Source organism: Salvelinus alpinus, unplaced genomic scaffold (genome assembly GCF_045679555.1).
Source record: "Salvelinus alpinus unplaced genomic scaffold, SLU_Salpinus.1 scaffold_41, whole genome shotgun sequence".
NCBI lineage: Eukaryota > Metazoa > Chordata > Actinopteri > Salmoniformes > Salmonidae > Salvelinus > Salvelinus alpinus.
This window is the reverse complement of record NW_027255982.1, coordinates 1-16,756: the sequence shown is the minus strand read 5'-3', so window position 1 is coordinate 16,756 and position 16,756 is coordinate 1. Positions and strand designations below refer to the sequence as shown.

Below are 16,756 nucleotides of genomic sequence, written 5' to 3'. Positions count from 1 at the left end.
TAATATACAAAACAAAATTTTATTATAAAAAGAAATCATTCTACACTGAAACTCCATGTTAAAAATGGGTCGCAAACGTCTACACATTTTCTTGTATTTCTTAAAAACGGCAGTGGAAACGATATCAATATAGGGCGGAAAAGAACATGTCACCATCATCCAAAGACAAAACAAGCAGTGCTTTGAGAATAAGAGCTGTTAATTTACAAGACAGCACAATATGACCCCTGTATGCATTATTGCAGCCATTGCACATCACTGTACATGTTCTGAAAAATCCAAAATGCTATAAATGTTACATTGTAAGGTTCACATTGTTTTGCAAATACTCCAGCTCAAGTTTCCAGGCAGTTTAGTCGTCATCCTCGTCATCATCCTCTTCCTCATCGTCCTCCTCTTCGTCGTCATCATCGTCATCATCATCCATGGGCGCTGCCTTCTTGCCAACAGCTGGCCTGCCAGGGCCACTCTTAGCAGTTGCACCTGCGCCTCCCTTAGCCTTGTAGGCAGCAACATCCTACAACAAACAATTCAGTTAACATGAGTTGATTTTCATGACGAGTCTCCTACAACGGTTCTAGTCGGTCATAAGTGATAGTTGAAGTGGACCTTACCTTCTCATACTTCTCCTTCAGTTTGGCGGCCTTTGCTTCATGTGGCACCTTGTCTTTGGGAGTCTGCTTGCCCCACAGCAGACCCAGCTGCTTGGCGATGTCGCCAATGCCCATGCCTGGGTTATCAGCCTTGATTCTTCCACGGTGTTCAGCACAGAACACGAAAAATGCAGAACTATTGGGGATAGAATGTTGAGAACACATTTAGTTTCAAAATCTGAACAGAACGCTACAGAAAATGATACAGTTGTATAGGTGGAGTACTTACGGTGGCCTCTTGGGGGCATTGGGGTCCTTCTTTCTCTTTCCTGCTGCCTTAGATCCCTTGGGGGGCACATAACCCTTCATGTCCTTGTCATAACGGACTTTGTCACCCTTGGCCATGTCCTCAAACTTCACCTTCTCTTTTGCAGACATGGTCTGGAAAAGAGAAACTGCATTAGTCACACCACTCATTGCAGCATCCATGTTGCGCCAAATCCCCACCATTTGATACATTGATTTGCTAACTGTTACGTAGCCAAGCTTGGCCCCACCCCCCGGAAAAAAAACAACTTTTACATGGCGGCCGCTCAGTCAGAACTTACCCTCCACCTCTCTGAGCATTTCTTTGAGAACTCGGAAAAGTTCACTGAAGTTCCTGGGTGTTTTTTCTTGTGTTCTTCCCGGCACGTCGCAACAAAGAACGCATAGGAAGAAGTCTTTCCCTTCGGCTTATTAGGATCTTTACCCGGCATGGCTGCTATACTCTGAAAAAGAAAAAAGGCAAAAATTGATTAAAATCTCATAATATATAAATAAACGTCAAAGATATGTATTCGGATGGTACCACCGAGTAAACGGGCCACAAACCACTCCACGGACAGCCCAAGGACGCGAAACCGCGCTAATCCGATTGAGTTCCTGCTTCATTGTGGCTATACACGGCTAGGACAATAAGCGTCCCTCCATTTTGTTTCCCGCCTAAACCAAGTCTACCAACAAACGCAATAAGTAGGATCAAACCATTTAAACATTGATACATTGGGTCATCAGAATGATACCCGTTAGTCATAGATAAACACCGAAAGGCTACCTAAACCATTTCTGCAAGGCTGATCAAAGTTAGTCCAGTAACGACGCTAGCTAGGCTAGCTCAGTCAATGGCAGCAAGTATGGAATGCATCGTGCAACATCGCCAACTAACGTTAGCTAGCACGATGTTAGCATGTTATGTCTGAAAGAAGTACCCAAAAAGTATTTTCTGAACGGAAAACATTTTTTAAATGTTCCTTATCATACTGAACATTCTTGGCTACAGCCAGAACAATACATTCTTTAAAAATGTGTTAGGGCATCAAGTTAGCTAGCTAAATAGCAACTGCATCACAGCACGCGCTTCCCAACTTCGCTGGCTTAGTTGAGTAAAATAGTTAACCACATATATTCTTCAGTAAGCATTTGAGAGGTTTTGCCTTAAGTTCAAAAGCATTCCAAAAACAAACTTTACATGTAGAAAATCACGAAAGATTTGATAGGCGTAGAAGTTCTCTTACTCACCTATTATCCAGCCACACAAGTACAATGAGTGCCAATGTTAAGTCCTTCGCACTGTTTTGTGAGTGAGAGACAGTTCGCACAAACTTGATTAAATGTTTTCTAGAGCTCCTCCCGCTTGTCATATACGGTTGGCTGAAATTACGCATTTCGATTTGAATCTGGGACGCAGGGCATGAACGGTGTTTGGATTGGCTGAAGGTCTATATTTTGAGACTATCAAGGTTGTCTGTGGTGGGTTAATGAAAAACTCATGTGATTGGCCGGAGTGGGGATTTAAAATAGATGGCGCCAAAAGCCTAAACGCTTTGAAGGAGGTTGTGTTGTTGGATGGCCGTTCCCACTGGGTCAGTGCTATCCAAGATCATTGGGACGTCCCTACCCTAACCTTAACCCTTACTTTAACCTTACCTAACCTTAACTATTAACCGACTGTAATTATTTAAAATGTTAACTGCAATGGGGGTGGTAGTGACGTCCCAAGGATCATATTAACAGGATCCGTTGCCACTGCTAGCCCGTCAGATAATTAAGGAAACAATAGAAATGAACAGTTATTGATGAAAATAAAAACACAATAAAATGTTTGAGCTGCGAGATAACAGATGCCAGTAATCAAGGTGAATGATCATGAAATGAAACTAAAACTTACAAAAAAAATCACCAAAATTAAGCCAATCAGATTTGAGCAACAACATGCGCAGACATTTGAGCTAGATTTCGATATGCAATGCAAATAACATGTATGTATTCATGTAAAACGTTTTCAAAATTTCAGACAGTGTTACAATGTTACTACAGAAAGACCCCACACAGCCATTGATACGTTCTGCCTGAGCTCTTATAAATGCTCAAATGTTTCCATGTGCAAGTGTCCATCTAGCCAGTCAGAAATGTAACAGCAAGCTCCACCATAACCGTAGAACAAGAGCACAAAGGCCAGCAGGGGAACAGCTGTCAGCTGCGTGCAGATGCGACCCCAGTGTGCTCCCACGCTTTGTGTTGTACTACCGAGCCGCAGACATTGTAGCAATGTCTCTGCAAAATAAAGCCACGCCACGCGACTGAAGCTTTTGTTTTCAAACAGTCTTAAATCAGGATATCATTGCAATATTGGCCTAGTGGTAGCTTTATATAGCCTAGTTAAGCCTATAGCCTAGCCTATTGTTGCAGCCTGGTCTCATAGACTAGACGTAACATAGTATATGTAATTCCGGGTCACTCAAATTAATATGATATGTTACTTTTGGTATGCTTACATAAGACACATTTTGGCTTAAGGCAAAAACGTGTAGGGTATAATGCAAAAGTCTAGCAACCCAAAGGTTGTGAGTTCGAATATCATCATAGATAACTTCAGCATTTTAGCTAATTAGCAACTTTTCAACTACGTACTACTTTTTAGCTACTTTTCAACTACTTAGCATGCTAACCCTTCCCCTAAACCTAACCTTAACCCTTTTAGCTAACCCTAACTTTATCCCTTTAATCTAACTCCTAAACATAACACTAACCCCTAGCTTAGCTAACATCAGCCAACTAGCTAACATTAGCCACCTTGCCACCTAGCTAGAATTCATAGCATATCATATGTTTTGCTAATTCATAACATATTGTATGTTTTGCATTTTCATTTCACAAATTCGTAACATATTGTACGTTTGCATTTGTTAAATATGAATTGTAACGCGTAACATATCATACAAAATGGGTGATGGACATCACAAATTAATACATACCATACGAAAATAAACATATCATACCAAATAGAGGGTACAGAATAATACTTATTCTCTGAGACCAGGTTGCAGCCAGCATTATAATTTCCCCCTAATCGATCAGTGCAGCAATCAATACTACAGACAAGTATGTATATTCTCACAAATGTATGTACATTATCGCATCAATGTGTGTTTGCTAGCTACTGTCCCAATGTCCTTAGCTGCAATTTCAGATAGACCTACTAGGCAACATACCTGAGCTATTTTGATGCATCAGCAATAAATGTACCCATTTTATAACTAATTAGTCCAGGTGTGTGGCGAGCTCGAGCTTGGTGGTCTATTGTTGGGATCAGCTTTCTAGATTTACTACGTGGAAAACTTCTCCTTGCTCTACACTCTTTAAAAAAAAAGGTGCTATCTAGAACCTAAACGGGTTCTTCGGCTGTCCCCATAGGAGAACCCTTTGAAGAACCCTTTTTGGTTGCAGTTAGATCCCTTTTGAGTTCCATGTAAAACCCTTTACACAGAGGGTTCTACATAGAACCCCAAATAGTTCTACCTGGAACCAAAAGGGGTTCTACCTGGAACCAGAAAGGGTTCTCCTATGGGGACAGCCGAATAACCCTTTTGGAACTCTTTTAGTAAGAGTGTAAGCCTAAAACAAACCTATGGCACTTCTCTTGAAAAATGAAAAGGGCCTACTTTGTTGCTAGCATTAGCAATTTTCAGCCATCTTTACTGTTGTTCACTCAGTCAGGCTGCTTCATGGTAGAAACTAGGTGGTAGCCTATACAGTTACAACCTGAAGTTACTTTTTTTGTAGCAGGTTAGGAGAATTTATGCAGCAGCTCAGGAGAATTAAGGTAGCAGGTTAGGGGATTTAGGAAAGGTTATAAAAAAGGTTAGAGTTAGCTATCATGCTCTCCTAACCGGTAATGCTTTTGAAAAGTAACTTCCGGTCGTAGCTGTACTCCATCAAGTCACAACCCTGCTTCATTCCTCCTGTTCTGTTTTGCATTCTCACAGCCAGGGCCTCAGCGGAACTGGAGCAGTTCAGCTCAAACTGGTTTAAGTGTGTCAGGAGGAGTAAAAAGTAAACAGTGTTGTTGGGTTTGTGTGTCAAGATTGATTGTGAGTGTCTTTTCTCCTGCAGGCCTCAGCTGCTCAAGTGTCAATGAGGCTGAGCGTCCATGTTGCCACTATGTTGAATGCCGCCATAGCAGCTGCACTTGGAGAGAAAGATTCCTAGAAGGTCCAAGGATCTCCCAGTACAGTAAAGTGTTTTTATTCTCATTCCATAGCATCAAAATAGTAGTATGCTTATGTTATGACATAGTCGGCCCTTGTTTACGCTTGCCAACAAGTGACTAATATTAATTATAATTAGGTTGGTCCTTACATTTGCCCTATTTCACACATGTAAAAGTGTGTATTATACACGTGGACATTATATTTTTGCATATCCCACTCCCCCCGAGTCAACCTTGGAGCGTGGGGTCACAGCCAAGGATAAGCCATTATTGACGGAAACCTTGGAGCAATTAGGGTTAAGTGCCTTGCTCAAGGGCACAGACAGATTTTTAGTCGGTCGGCACAGGGATTCAAACCAGTGACCTTTCAGTTACTGGCCCAACACTCTTAACCAATAGGCTACCTGCCACCCCAGAGGCCTACACCAGTAGCTGGTCAAATTGGAAAGTCACAATTAAGCACTGTAAAAAAAAAAAAGGCAGACGTGAAGTTGTGGCTAACTTATCGTAAATGTGGACAAATAGCATACCAAATGGTTAGATATGAAATGAAAGATAAGGCCACAAGACAAAAGATGTAAAGTAGATGCTCAAGGTTTCCTTTCTAGCCTCACCAACACAGCCGTTCTCACCCAGCCCCATAGTAAAAGCACATGAAAAAAGCACATGACAAGACAATCAGCATTAGCATAAAACTGTAAGCCCCCCAGTTGTTTACCAATGGGCCCAACTGACAAAACACCCTTTCACATACTCACTGGACCCGAGATTCTATTCATACTGGATCCTCATTGTGGGAAGCAGATGACTTTATCCATGGGGTGTCAAACATAGGTATTTAAAGGTGGCAGGAGAGTGCACGCTCGATTCCTCTCCAATTACCATCCTCAGTGCTGAGTGATTTTAGACATAGGGGAAAAACAGGATAGCAGTTTATGGGTGGTTTATGTGTGTTCACTTTGAACTGAGGGCTGAAGTACTGAAGTACTTTGGGCTCCCGAGTGGCGCAGCGGTCTAAGGCACTGCATCTCAGTGCGTGAGGCATCACTACAGACACCCTGGTTCGATTCCAGGCTGTATCACAACTGGCCGTGATTGGGAGTTCCATTTGGCTGGTGTAGACCGTCATTGTAAATAAGAATAAGAATTTCTTCTTAACTGACTTGCCCAGTTAAATAAAGGATAAATATATATATATTATGATTAGATGCATTTGTGCGATTTGACATCCTTCGCTGTGGGCCTATTCTACAGTTACTGGAATCTATTATTAGGAGAATAACAGTGAAACCGTGAATAAATCTTACCCCCTCAAGAGCCTTAATTCAGTTTGTTTACTGCATTGAGCAGTAGAACAATCTCTTCTAATCACAACAATATTAATCAGTGATGTTTTCTAACTGACTGACAAAAGCAAGTCTATCAAAAACAAACTGAAACATAACAAGCTCACAAAGGAAACGTGAGCTACACAGGTGGTTTCATAATACAACAAGTAAGGCCTGCAGGCAAAATAACACTCAAACCGATCTGTTTATTAATATTCTCACATACAGTGGTGTAATTGATATAAAACCATTGGATAAGTACAGGGAGATGTCGTGGAGCAGTAGAACAACTTGTTAAAACAGCTACACCAGTCTAGGTTATCTGTAGTGCTATGTTATTTACATTTTGCATTTACATTTTAGTCATTTAGCAGACACTCTGATCCAGAACGACTTACAGTTAGTTAGGCCTAGTAACACACACAATACTATAATCCTTTCGCAAAGACATTTACAATACAGTTGTACAGCCTACTTGTTTCAGCCATGTAAAATCATGCTTCATAGGCTCATCACAACATCACATTTTTTGATCCTGCTGACATTTACGGCATTTAATAGCCTTGAATATAAAATGGAATGTCTCTCAAGAATGGCATACTATTAACTATTGAATCATATTTTTCGATGTGCAATAACTCAATATAAAGGCACACTCGTGGTATTACTGTACTATGACTGTTGCCAAATAGTGAGATCTGTTTACGTTTGGGTGTAGATAATGGGGAGTGTCGCATCATTGCAAATGCCAAATGAAGGGTCTGCCAAGTCAGATATACAAGTGGTAAAGGAGGGACACGGGCTGCATTTATTGAATTGTCTTCACAGATAATAAATATACTGGGTGCTGTATTTGAGACTGAAAATAATGCATTTTATTTGTAGGCCCAAGAATTGTGAAAGATGGGCCTCTTTTTTTTCAGCTTCAAAGCTTGTGCTTTTGTTTTAGCTCCAGCCTTCTGAACTTGTCGTTGTTGTAGCTGTCTCCAAGTGAAGAATGAAATGCATGTAATTCTGTAGTCCGGATTGGATGGGCCCATCCCCCTTGGCCCCATTTACTCTTTACTCTTGTTTCAATTCAGAAGATTGCACCGTCCGTGTTCACTGTCCATTCAAACGACTGATGGCTCAGATGGTTTTGCATGGAATTATAAAGGAGATTTTGGGTCCAAAGAAGACATCCCTGGAACAACATAAAAAATAAAAACATGTGTTTAGTATTTTGCCCTATTAGCCTGGAATCCAAGAATATGGTAAACTGTCCATGACTTTCTAGTGGATGGACCATGTGGTTCAGGAGACAATGGCCTAGTTAATGAAGGAAGCGTCTAGTCAAGAATGGCATTATTTTCAATTGATAAACTGATAAGCTGTGATTGCAAACTGATAAGCTCCGTGTATCTGTTTGATTTCCAGGCATATAGTGCCTCTTTAAAGGAAAAACAATTCTCTGTAGTCAACAGCTGACTAAAAACAGAGCCAAAATGCATAGGCCTAGCCATAGTGTATTTGCATTACATGAGCAAAGGCCATGACGTAAAAACAGCACGAATGACCTTTTAACTGACCAGTGAAACAAAAGTCAACTCCACATCACAGTTCACTGCACGGCAGCAGGCACATGTGCCTGACTGTATTAATAGGTGGATTATGATAATCACAATGTAGGCAGTGTTCACTGGGCAGCCTGTGACTGGATCCAATTCGTTCCCAACTATAATTGGCGCCTAACTGCCCGCCGGCCTCCATTCGGCCTCCAGTACACATAACAGCACCACAGAGTCGTCCACTGTTCCAGAACTGTATTAATATAGACTGTATATGTGTGCTGAACATGGGCGCCGCCTACTGGCGGAGAATGGAATTGCTGTACCTTGGGCAGCAGAGGAGCTCACTGAAGTTACAGTAGCACACCATGTCGCATTTGTTCCCCTCCCAGAAATGGTTCTGCAGGGAATCGATGGGTCGCATGTTCGCAACTCCGTTGGAGATGCCAACATTGCGACAGTCCCTGCCCTTCAAGACTTTCTTGTAGCAGGACCAGCGGTTTGATGGAATGGCCTCGCTGCCCATTGCCAATAGTCCAACCAAGAGAATAGCAGCAATGAGTAGTGCCTTCATTTTGATCAAGCTGTAAATAGGACGACATAATGTATATAATTGGTTAGAATGTCTCCAAAGTCACCCCAGTTATTAATATATAAATACGTTTTAACATTAACTACAAATCCAACCCACAAAAAAATATATTCCCGTTAGGGCCATAGGCAGTGTCTGAGTTTTAGTGAGGTCCAGAGGGGGTGGAGGGACATTTTTTGAAAGTTGAAGTTAATTTATTGCATTTCTTTCAAATAAAACAAATCTAAAATGCTATTTGGAGAAGAGCAAATACAGACAAAAATGTACCCAGCCATTATCACATTGGTTGCTGTAGCTTCATTTACCTCAGTTGATCAACAAAACACGTAGCCTATTAGTTCTACAATTTGCCACTACACATTAACTCAGCACCGAGATGAAAAACTTCAATATGTACAGAGGGATCTGTTAGAATATTTATTTATTAACAAAACGCAAACAAATATGTTTGCTTTACAGAACTTTTTATTGCAATGTCCTGCAATTCTACACATTTTGCTTTGAGCCGTGGAAAAATGTTTGCAGTTTAAAAGCTAATTTCCTGCAATTGTACACATTTTGCCATGACTTATGCCATGTTAAAGATGTAAATTCCCACGCATAGAGGACCTGCGTGGTTCTGGTACCGGTTCCGACCGACACTTTCGTTTATAAAATCGATCTGTGGACACCATAGATCGAAATGGCTTGCATCGAGCGGTAACGCGCGTTCATAACAACTCATTAGTGTATCTCTTCCACCTGTGTGATTTAGGACAGAGAGGAAGACATTGGAAACACATTGGAAAGAATTAACAAAAAAACTGAGCAAACTAGAATGCTATTTGGCCCTAGACAGAGAGTACACAGTGTCAGAATACCTGACCACTGTGACTGACCCAAACTTAAGGAAAGCTTTGACTATGTACAGACTCAGCGAGCATAGCCTTGCTATTGAGAAAGGCCGCCGTAGGCAGACATGGCTCTCAAGAGAAGACAGGCTATGTGCACACTGCCCACAAAATGAGGTGGAAACTGAGCTGCACTTCCTAACCTCCTGCCCAATGTATGACCATATTAGAGACACATATTTCCCTCTGATTACACAGATCCACAAAGAATTTGAAAACAAACCCAATTTTGATAAACTCCCATATCTACTGGGTGAAATTCCACGTTGAGCCATCACAGCAGCAAGATTTGTGACCTGTTGCCACAAGAAAAGTGCAACCAGTGAAGAACAAACACCATTGTAAATACAACCCATATTTATGCTTATTTATTTTCCCTTGTGTACTTTAACCATTTGTACATTGTTACAACACTGTATATATACATAATATGACATTTGTAATGTTTTTATTGTTTTGAAACTTCTGTATGTGTAATGTTTACTGTTCATTTTTATTGTTTATTTCACTTTTATATATTATCTACCTCACTTGCTTTGGCAATGTTAACACATGTTTCCCATGCCAATAAAGCCCCTTGAATTGAATTGAAGAGGAATAGAGATGCCCAACTCGGCGGAAAGATGTCTCCTTTCAGTAGGTGGCGTTTTTTCGTTGTTTCGCCCACCAAGCAAAGAGTTTTTGTATGGAAGTCAATGACAGTGTTGAATTTGGTCAACCAAAAAATGTATGGCTTATTTGCTACGGTAGGATTATTTCATCCAATAATAGTTTCCTAATGCTTAAATTGTTACGAGTGTACTGATATAAGTAGGGCACGTGACATCCCGGCAATTTTGAGAAAAAACACTTTATATGGTTGTTGTCTCGAGATGGCTACGCATATTCATTGCATGAGGCCAGTAGTGTAGCGTCTGTCTCCATTGAAAACAGGCAGTTGACGTCAACAACCCTCATCGAATTTTCAAAAGAGATTACAATAATTAGATGTACCCACCAATCCAAAGCAAGAATAGGCGGGATCTAGACGACACACTATGACGCTTTGTGGACAACGACTTCCATTGTTAGAACAGCGAGACATGTGTCTTGTCAGTATATCCATAATCTTTGTTTAAGATGTGAAATGTGACACCACTTGATGCTGGGATGTCCCTTCTACCATTTCATTCGCTCTTCCGACTGTCCATCAACTCCTGTCTAAACCGTACATCACAGCCGCTGACAAAGCACATGCCTTAAAATTCGGACATCGTAGCGCAACAGGATAGAGTGGTTTCGTCGCTCGAGCACATCCAGAGATCGATTTATAACCAACTTTATCACAGTAATCTAAAAATATTAATAGATTTGAAACAAAAAACACTTTTTGTTTGTCCTAGACAGATGTAAGATGAAAGGCGAGTTCAGGAAGCCAAGCTAGAGCTCTCTTGTGTGACGTTCACAGCGGTGGGGGCAGACGTTTTGATCAAGAGAAACCTGAATAATACTAGACATACAAATATGTATTTTTACAGTTATAAGGAAGGTGAAATCTTATAGTTATTATTTTTATAACTATAACTATAATTTCATTATACTATATTTCAAGTGTTATTCATACAGTTTTGTTGAATAGGAAATACATACAAAATAAGAATCATATTTTTACTTGTGTACTTGAGCTTGTGTCCTCAAAAGTGACTACACCTCAGCAATTTATAACTATTTTTATCAGAAAGGTGAGATTTCAACCTTTCTTGGAGTAGGCAGCATTACTTATGTCCCTCTCGTGATAAATCATTTGTTTTGGGGATTACGTAGATTACATTTTAGATTACATTTAAAAGATATCTTTAAGAGATATCTGAGTGAGCGTGAATAATAAAATCAATGGGGCCCCCTGGAGGTCAGGGTCCCTGGGCACGTAATTCAGCCATGATTACTAAAAGTTCATATAGCTGGCTAGACTAATTTGACTAATTTACCAATCTTCAAAATGTTAACTGATATGGACTAATTGAGTGACTGTCAGTGAGTGACATATAAGAAGAATTGCTGATGCACAACCAAATTTCGAAAATTCACCAATTGTACAATTCTAACTCTCAACAGTAAGTTGAGACCCCGTCTTCTTTGTAAGCAACTCCACTGTAGATTTGGCCTTGTGTTTTAGGTTATTCTCCTGCTGAAAGGTGAATTCAGCTCCCAGTGTCTGTTGATAAGCAGACAGAACCAGGTTTTCCTCTAGGATTTTGCCTGTGCTTAGCTCCATTCCGTTTCTTTTTATCCTGAAACTCCCCACCCCCACCCCACAGTTCTTAACTATTTCAAGCATACCCATAACATGATCGAATCAAATCAAATCAAATTTTATTAGTCACATGAGCCGAATACAACAGACCTTACAGTGAAATGCTTACTTACGAGTCTCTAACCAACAATGCAGTTAAAAATAATACAGATAAGAATAAGAAATACAAGTAATTAAAGAGCAGCAGTAAAATAACAATAGTGAGACTATATAGGGGGGGGGGGGGGGGGGGGTACCGGTACAGAGTCAATGTGCGTGGGCACTGGTTAGTTGAGGTAATATGTACAGTTGAAGTCGGAAGTTTACATACACTTAGGTTGGAGTCATTAAAACTTTTTCACTCCACAAATTTCTTGTTAACAAACTATAGTTTTGGCAAGTCGGTTAGGACATCTACTTTGTGCATGACACAAGTCATTTTTCCAACAATTGTTTACAGACAGATCATTTCACTTATAATTCATTGTATCACAATTCCAGTGGGTCAGAAGTTTAGATATACTATATACATATACTAAGTTTACATACATATACTGTATATTTAAACAGCTTGGAAAATTCCAGAAAATTATGTCATGGCTTTAGAAGCTTCTGATAGGCTAATTGACATAATTTGAGTCAATTGGAGGTGTACCTGTGGATGTATTTCAAGGCCTACCTTCAAACTCAGTGCCTCTTTGCTTGACATCATGGGAAAATCAAAAGAAATCAGCCAAGACAATTGTAGACCTCCACAAGTCTGGTTCATCCTTGGGAGCAATTTCCAAACGCCTGAAGGTACCACGTTCATCTATACAAACAATAGTACACAAGTATAAACACCATGGGACCACGCAGCCGTCATACCGCTCAGGAAGGAGACACGTTCTGTCTCCTAGATATGAACCTACTTTGGTCCGAAAAGTGCAAATCAATTCCAGAACAACAGCAAAGGACCTTGTGAAGATGCCAGAGGAAACAGGTACAAAAGTACCTATATCCACAGTCAAACGAGTCCTATATCGACATAACCTGAAAAGCCGCTCAACAAGGAAAAGGCCACTGCTCCAAAACCACCATAAAAAAGACAGACTACAGTTTGCAACTGCACATGGGGACAAAGATCATACTTTTTGGAGAAATGTCCTCTGGTCTGATGAAACAAAAATAGAGCTGTTTGGCCATAATGACCATAATTATGTTTGGAGGAAAAAGGGGGAGGCTTGCAAGCCGAAGAACACCATCCCAACCGTGAAGCAAGGGGGTGGCAGCATCATGTTGTGGGGGTGCTTTGCTGCAGGAGGGACTGGTGCACTTCACAAAATAGATGGCATCATGAGGGAGGAAAATGATGTGGATATATTGAAGCAACATCTCAAGACATCAGTCAGGAAGTTAAAGCTTGGTCGCAAATGGGTCTTCCAAATGGACAATGACCCCAAGCATACTTCCAAAGTTGTGGCAAAATGGTTTAAGGACAACAAAGTCAATGTATTGGAGTGGCCATCACAAAGCCCTGACCTCAGCCTACGGAAAATGTGTGGGCAGAACTGAAAAGGCGTGTGCGAGCAAGGAGGCCTACAAACCTGACTCAGTTACACCAGCTCTGTCAGGAGGAATGGGCCAAAATTCACCCAACTTATTGTGGGAAGCTTGTGGAAGGCTACCCAAAACGTTTGACCCAAGTTAAACAATTTAAAGGCAATGCTACCAAATACTAATTGAGTGTATGTAAACTTCTGACCCACTGGGAATGTGATGAAAGAAATAAAAGCTGAAATAAATAATTCTCTCTACTATTATTCTGACATTTCACATTCTTAAAATGAAGTGGTGATCCTAACTGATCTAAGACAGGGAATCTTTACTAGGATTAAATGTCAGGAATTGTGAAAAACTGAGTTTAAATGTATTTGGCTAAGGTGTATGTAAACTTCCGACTTCAACTGTACATGTAGTTAGAGTTATTAAAGTGACTATGCATAGATGATAACAACAGAGAGTAGCAGTGATGTAAAAGGGGGGGGGGGGGTGCAATGCAAATAGTCTGGGAAGCCATTTGATTAGATGTTCAGGAGTCTTATGGCTTGGTTGTCAGGTTTTGGCCAGGACTGTTCAGGTTTTTGGTCACTAGATGTCCCCATTGCACCTTTTTTGTTCCTTTTGTTTTCTTCCTTGCTCTATTATTGTTTGCAGCTGTTTGTCGTTCCCTTGTTAGTATTTAAACCCTGTGTGTTCCTCAGTTCCTTGCTCAGTGTTTGTAAGTTAGCACCCAGCCCCAGCCCAAGCCTTGTTTTGTTCAGATATTTCTCTTGTTGGATTTTCCAGAGGTTCTCTGGTTTAGTTCTTGTGTATTATTTGAGTAGTCTTTTGAGGTTTGTTTTTCCCTGCTGTTTTTTACTACTTTGTGGAGTTTCTTTTGTATTTTGGAGGATTTCCATTTTGTGCCTTTTGGCTTTATTTTTGGACATTGTGGATTTAGTTTCTTTGCCTGAAGATTTTGTTCTTTAATTAAACCACCATCTCTAGTACTGCTGTGTCTGCCTCATCTTCTGGGTTCTGACGATTATTAGTGACTGTTTCTCGCACCGGGTCCTGACAGAAACACTGAGCCATTATAATGAACCCAGAGGCAGCCAGTACCCAGGATTTTTGTTCCATCCTGTCCCACCACGAGGGGACTGTCCAACGCCACGAAGCTGCTCTGGTTCAGCAAGAGGCCTTAATGGCTAGACATTCTCAACTTCTGTCAGAGATGCTGACTTTCATAAAGCAGATTTCTGATCGACTTTCCCCGGCAACCGCTTCTGCTCCAGTTCATCAGATTCAAGTGCCCCTGGCAGTTAACTCCCTGGCTGAACCTCGTCTGCCGCCTCCCCAACGGTTCTCAGGTGATCCGAGTGTTTGTAAGGGGTTTTTCACCCAATGTTCTCTCTCCTTTGAGCTACAACCATCGTCGTTTCCTACCGACCGGTCCAAGATAGCATTTATCATCACCCTGCTGTCGGAAAAAGCCCTAGCCTGGGCTACTGCTGTGTGGGATGCCCAAAGTCCCTGCTGTGCCAGCTACTCTACCTTTGCTGAAGAATTCAAGCGAGTGTTTCAAGGTCCTACCAACGGCCCTGACTCAGCCAAACAGCTCCTGACTCTCCGCAAAGGTCGGCACAGCGTGACGGACTATGCCATCCAGTTCCGCACTGTGGCAGCAGCAAGTGGCTGGAACGACGAGGCGCTCACGGTGTGTTTTTTGAAGGGTCTTTCTGACACCATCCAAGATGAACTGGCTACTCGGGAACCACCGGACAACCTCGAGTCCCTTATCAAGTTGGCTTCACGCATAGACCAGCGTCTGAGAGAGAGAGAACTCAACCGTAGACCGCTCACCCTAGCTCCTATCGGTCCCAGCTCCGAGTCTCCACCTTTATCCTCGCTGGCTCCACCAGAACCCATGCAGGTTGGACGCATCTCCCAGGCTGAGAGAGACCGCCGGATGAGGGAGCGATGCTGTCTATATTGCGGCAAACCGGGCCATTTCCGCTCCACGTGTCCCGGGCTCCAGGGAAACGCACTCTCCCGTGCAGGCCTGGGAGGACTGTAACGGGAAACATAACCTCCTCCCATCCATCCAACTCCCGCCTACTCATTCCAGTTACCCTTTCCTGGGACGACCACGAGTTTTCTCTTCAAGCCTTGGTAGACTCTGGAGCCGCAGGTAACTTCATGGATGGGGTCTGGGCGAAGGAGAATGGCGTTCCTTCTGAACCTTTAAGTGACCCCATAAGGGTTACTACGTTGGATAGAAGCCCTTTGGGATCTGGACTTGTCACTCAAGCCACTACCCCCTTGCGACTTTCAGTTTCCCAACACCAGGAAGTGATGAACTTCCATCTGATCTCCTGTTCCGAGTTCCCTCTCGTCCTTGGTTATCCCTGGCTTCACAGCCATAACCCTCACATCGACTGGTCTGTGGGCACTATCAAGCAGTGGGGTCCTACGTGCCAAGCCACTTGTATCTTCCCGAGTTCCCCGAGTTCCCCTTCCGAGTCTCTAGAATCCATCGACCTGTCCCGAGTTCCCGAGTGTTACCATGACCTCAAACTGGTGTTTAGCAAACAGAGGGCTACCAAACTACCACCCCATAGACCTTACGATTGCACCATCGACCTGTTTCCGGGGACCTGCCCTCCCAGGGGTCGGATCTTTTCCCTTTCTCCTCCCGAACGAGCTGCTATGGATACCTACATCAAGGACGCTCTGGCAGCAGGCCTCATGCGTCCATCTACCTCGCCGGCGGGAGCAGGGTTTTTCTTTGTGGCCAAGAAAGACGGTGGATTACGACCTTGCATCGACTACCGGGGACTCAATGCCATAACCGTCCGTAACCGCTACCCGCTACCCCTTATGGCCACAGCCTTTGAGCTGCTCCAGGAAGCAGTTGTCTTCACTAAGCTTGACCTGCGGAACGCATACCATCTTGTGCGGATCAAACCCGGGGATGAGTGGAAGACCGCTTTCAACACGCCTACTGGTCACTACGAATACTCGGTGATGCCCTTCGGCCTGACCAACGCCCCGGCTGTGTTCCAAGCGCTCATAAACGATGTGCTTAGGGATATGCTTAACATCTTCGTGTTTGTTTACTTGGATGACATCCTCATCTTTTCGAGCTCCCTTCAAGAACACACTAAGCATGTCAGACAAGTGCTCAAACGCCTCCTAGACAGCCATTTGTACGTTAAGCCGGAAAAGTGTGAATTCCATTCCTCTCGAGTACAATTCCTGGGATTTATAGTGGAACCCGGTCGAGTCCAGATGGACCCCAAGAAGGTAGGGGCGGTAGCGGATTGGCCCACCCCCAAGTCCGTTAAGGAAGTTCAGCGTTTCCTGGGCTTCACCAACTTTTACCGCAAGTTCATCAAGAACTTCAGCTCGGTGGCAGCCCCTCTCTCAGCTGTAACCAAGGGTGGCAACACAAGGTTTCTGTGGGGAAGAGAAGCTGAGAC

General features: G+C 42.5%; 2 protein-coding genes across 2 annotated transcripts; both read right to left on the bottom strand.

Annotated features, from left to right (window-relative positions):
* On the bottom strand, window positions 1–2,556 carry LOC139567065 (high mobility group protein B2-like). Its single transcript, XM_071388511.1, has 5 exons — window positions 2,154–2,556; window positions 1,202–1,363; window positions 883–1,034; window positions 615–789; window positions 1–517 (listed from the first exon to the last, which is right to left on the bottom strand). The coding sequence occupies exons 2-5, from the start codon at window positions 1,349–1,351 to the stop codon at window positions 353–355; spliced, it is 642 nt and encodes a 213-aa protein (XP_071244612.1). The 5' UTR covers window positions 1,352–1,363; window positions 2,154–2,556; the 3' UTR covers window positions 1–352.
* A 4,082-nt stretch (window positions 2,557–6,638) lies between these two features.
* Window positions 6,639–10,616, bottom strand: LOC139567063 (scrapie-responsive protein 1-like). Its single transcript, XM_071388508.1, has 3 exons — window positions 10,479–10,616; window positions 8,326–8,583; window positions 6,639–7,635 (listed from the first exon to the last, which is right to left on the bottom strand). The coding sequence occupies exons 2-3, from the start codon at window positions 8,571–8,573 to the stop codon at window positions 7,581–7,583; spliced, it is 303 nt and encodes a 100-aa protein (XP_071244609.1). The 5' UTR covers window positions 8,574–8,583; window positions 10,479–10,616; the 3' UTR covers window positions 6,639–7,580.
* Window positions 10,617–16,756: the final 6,140 nt, after the last annotated feature.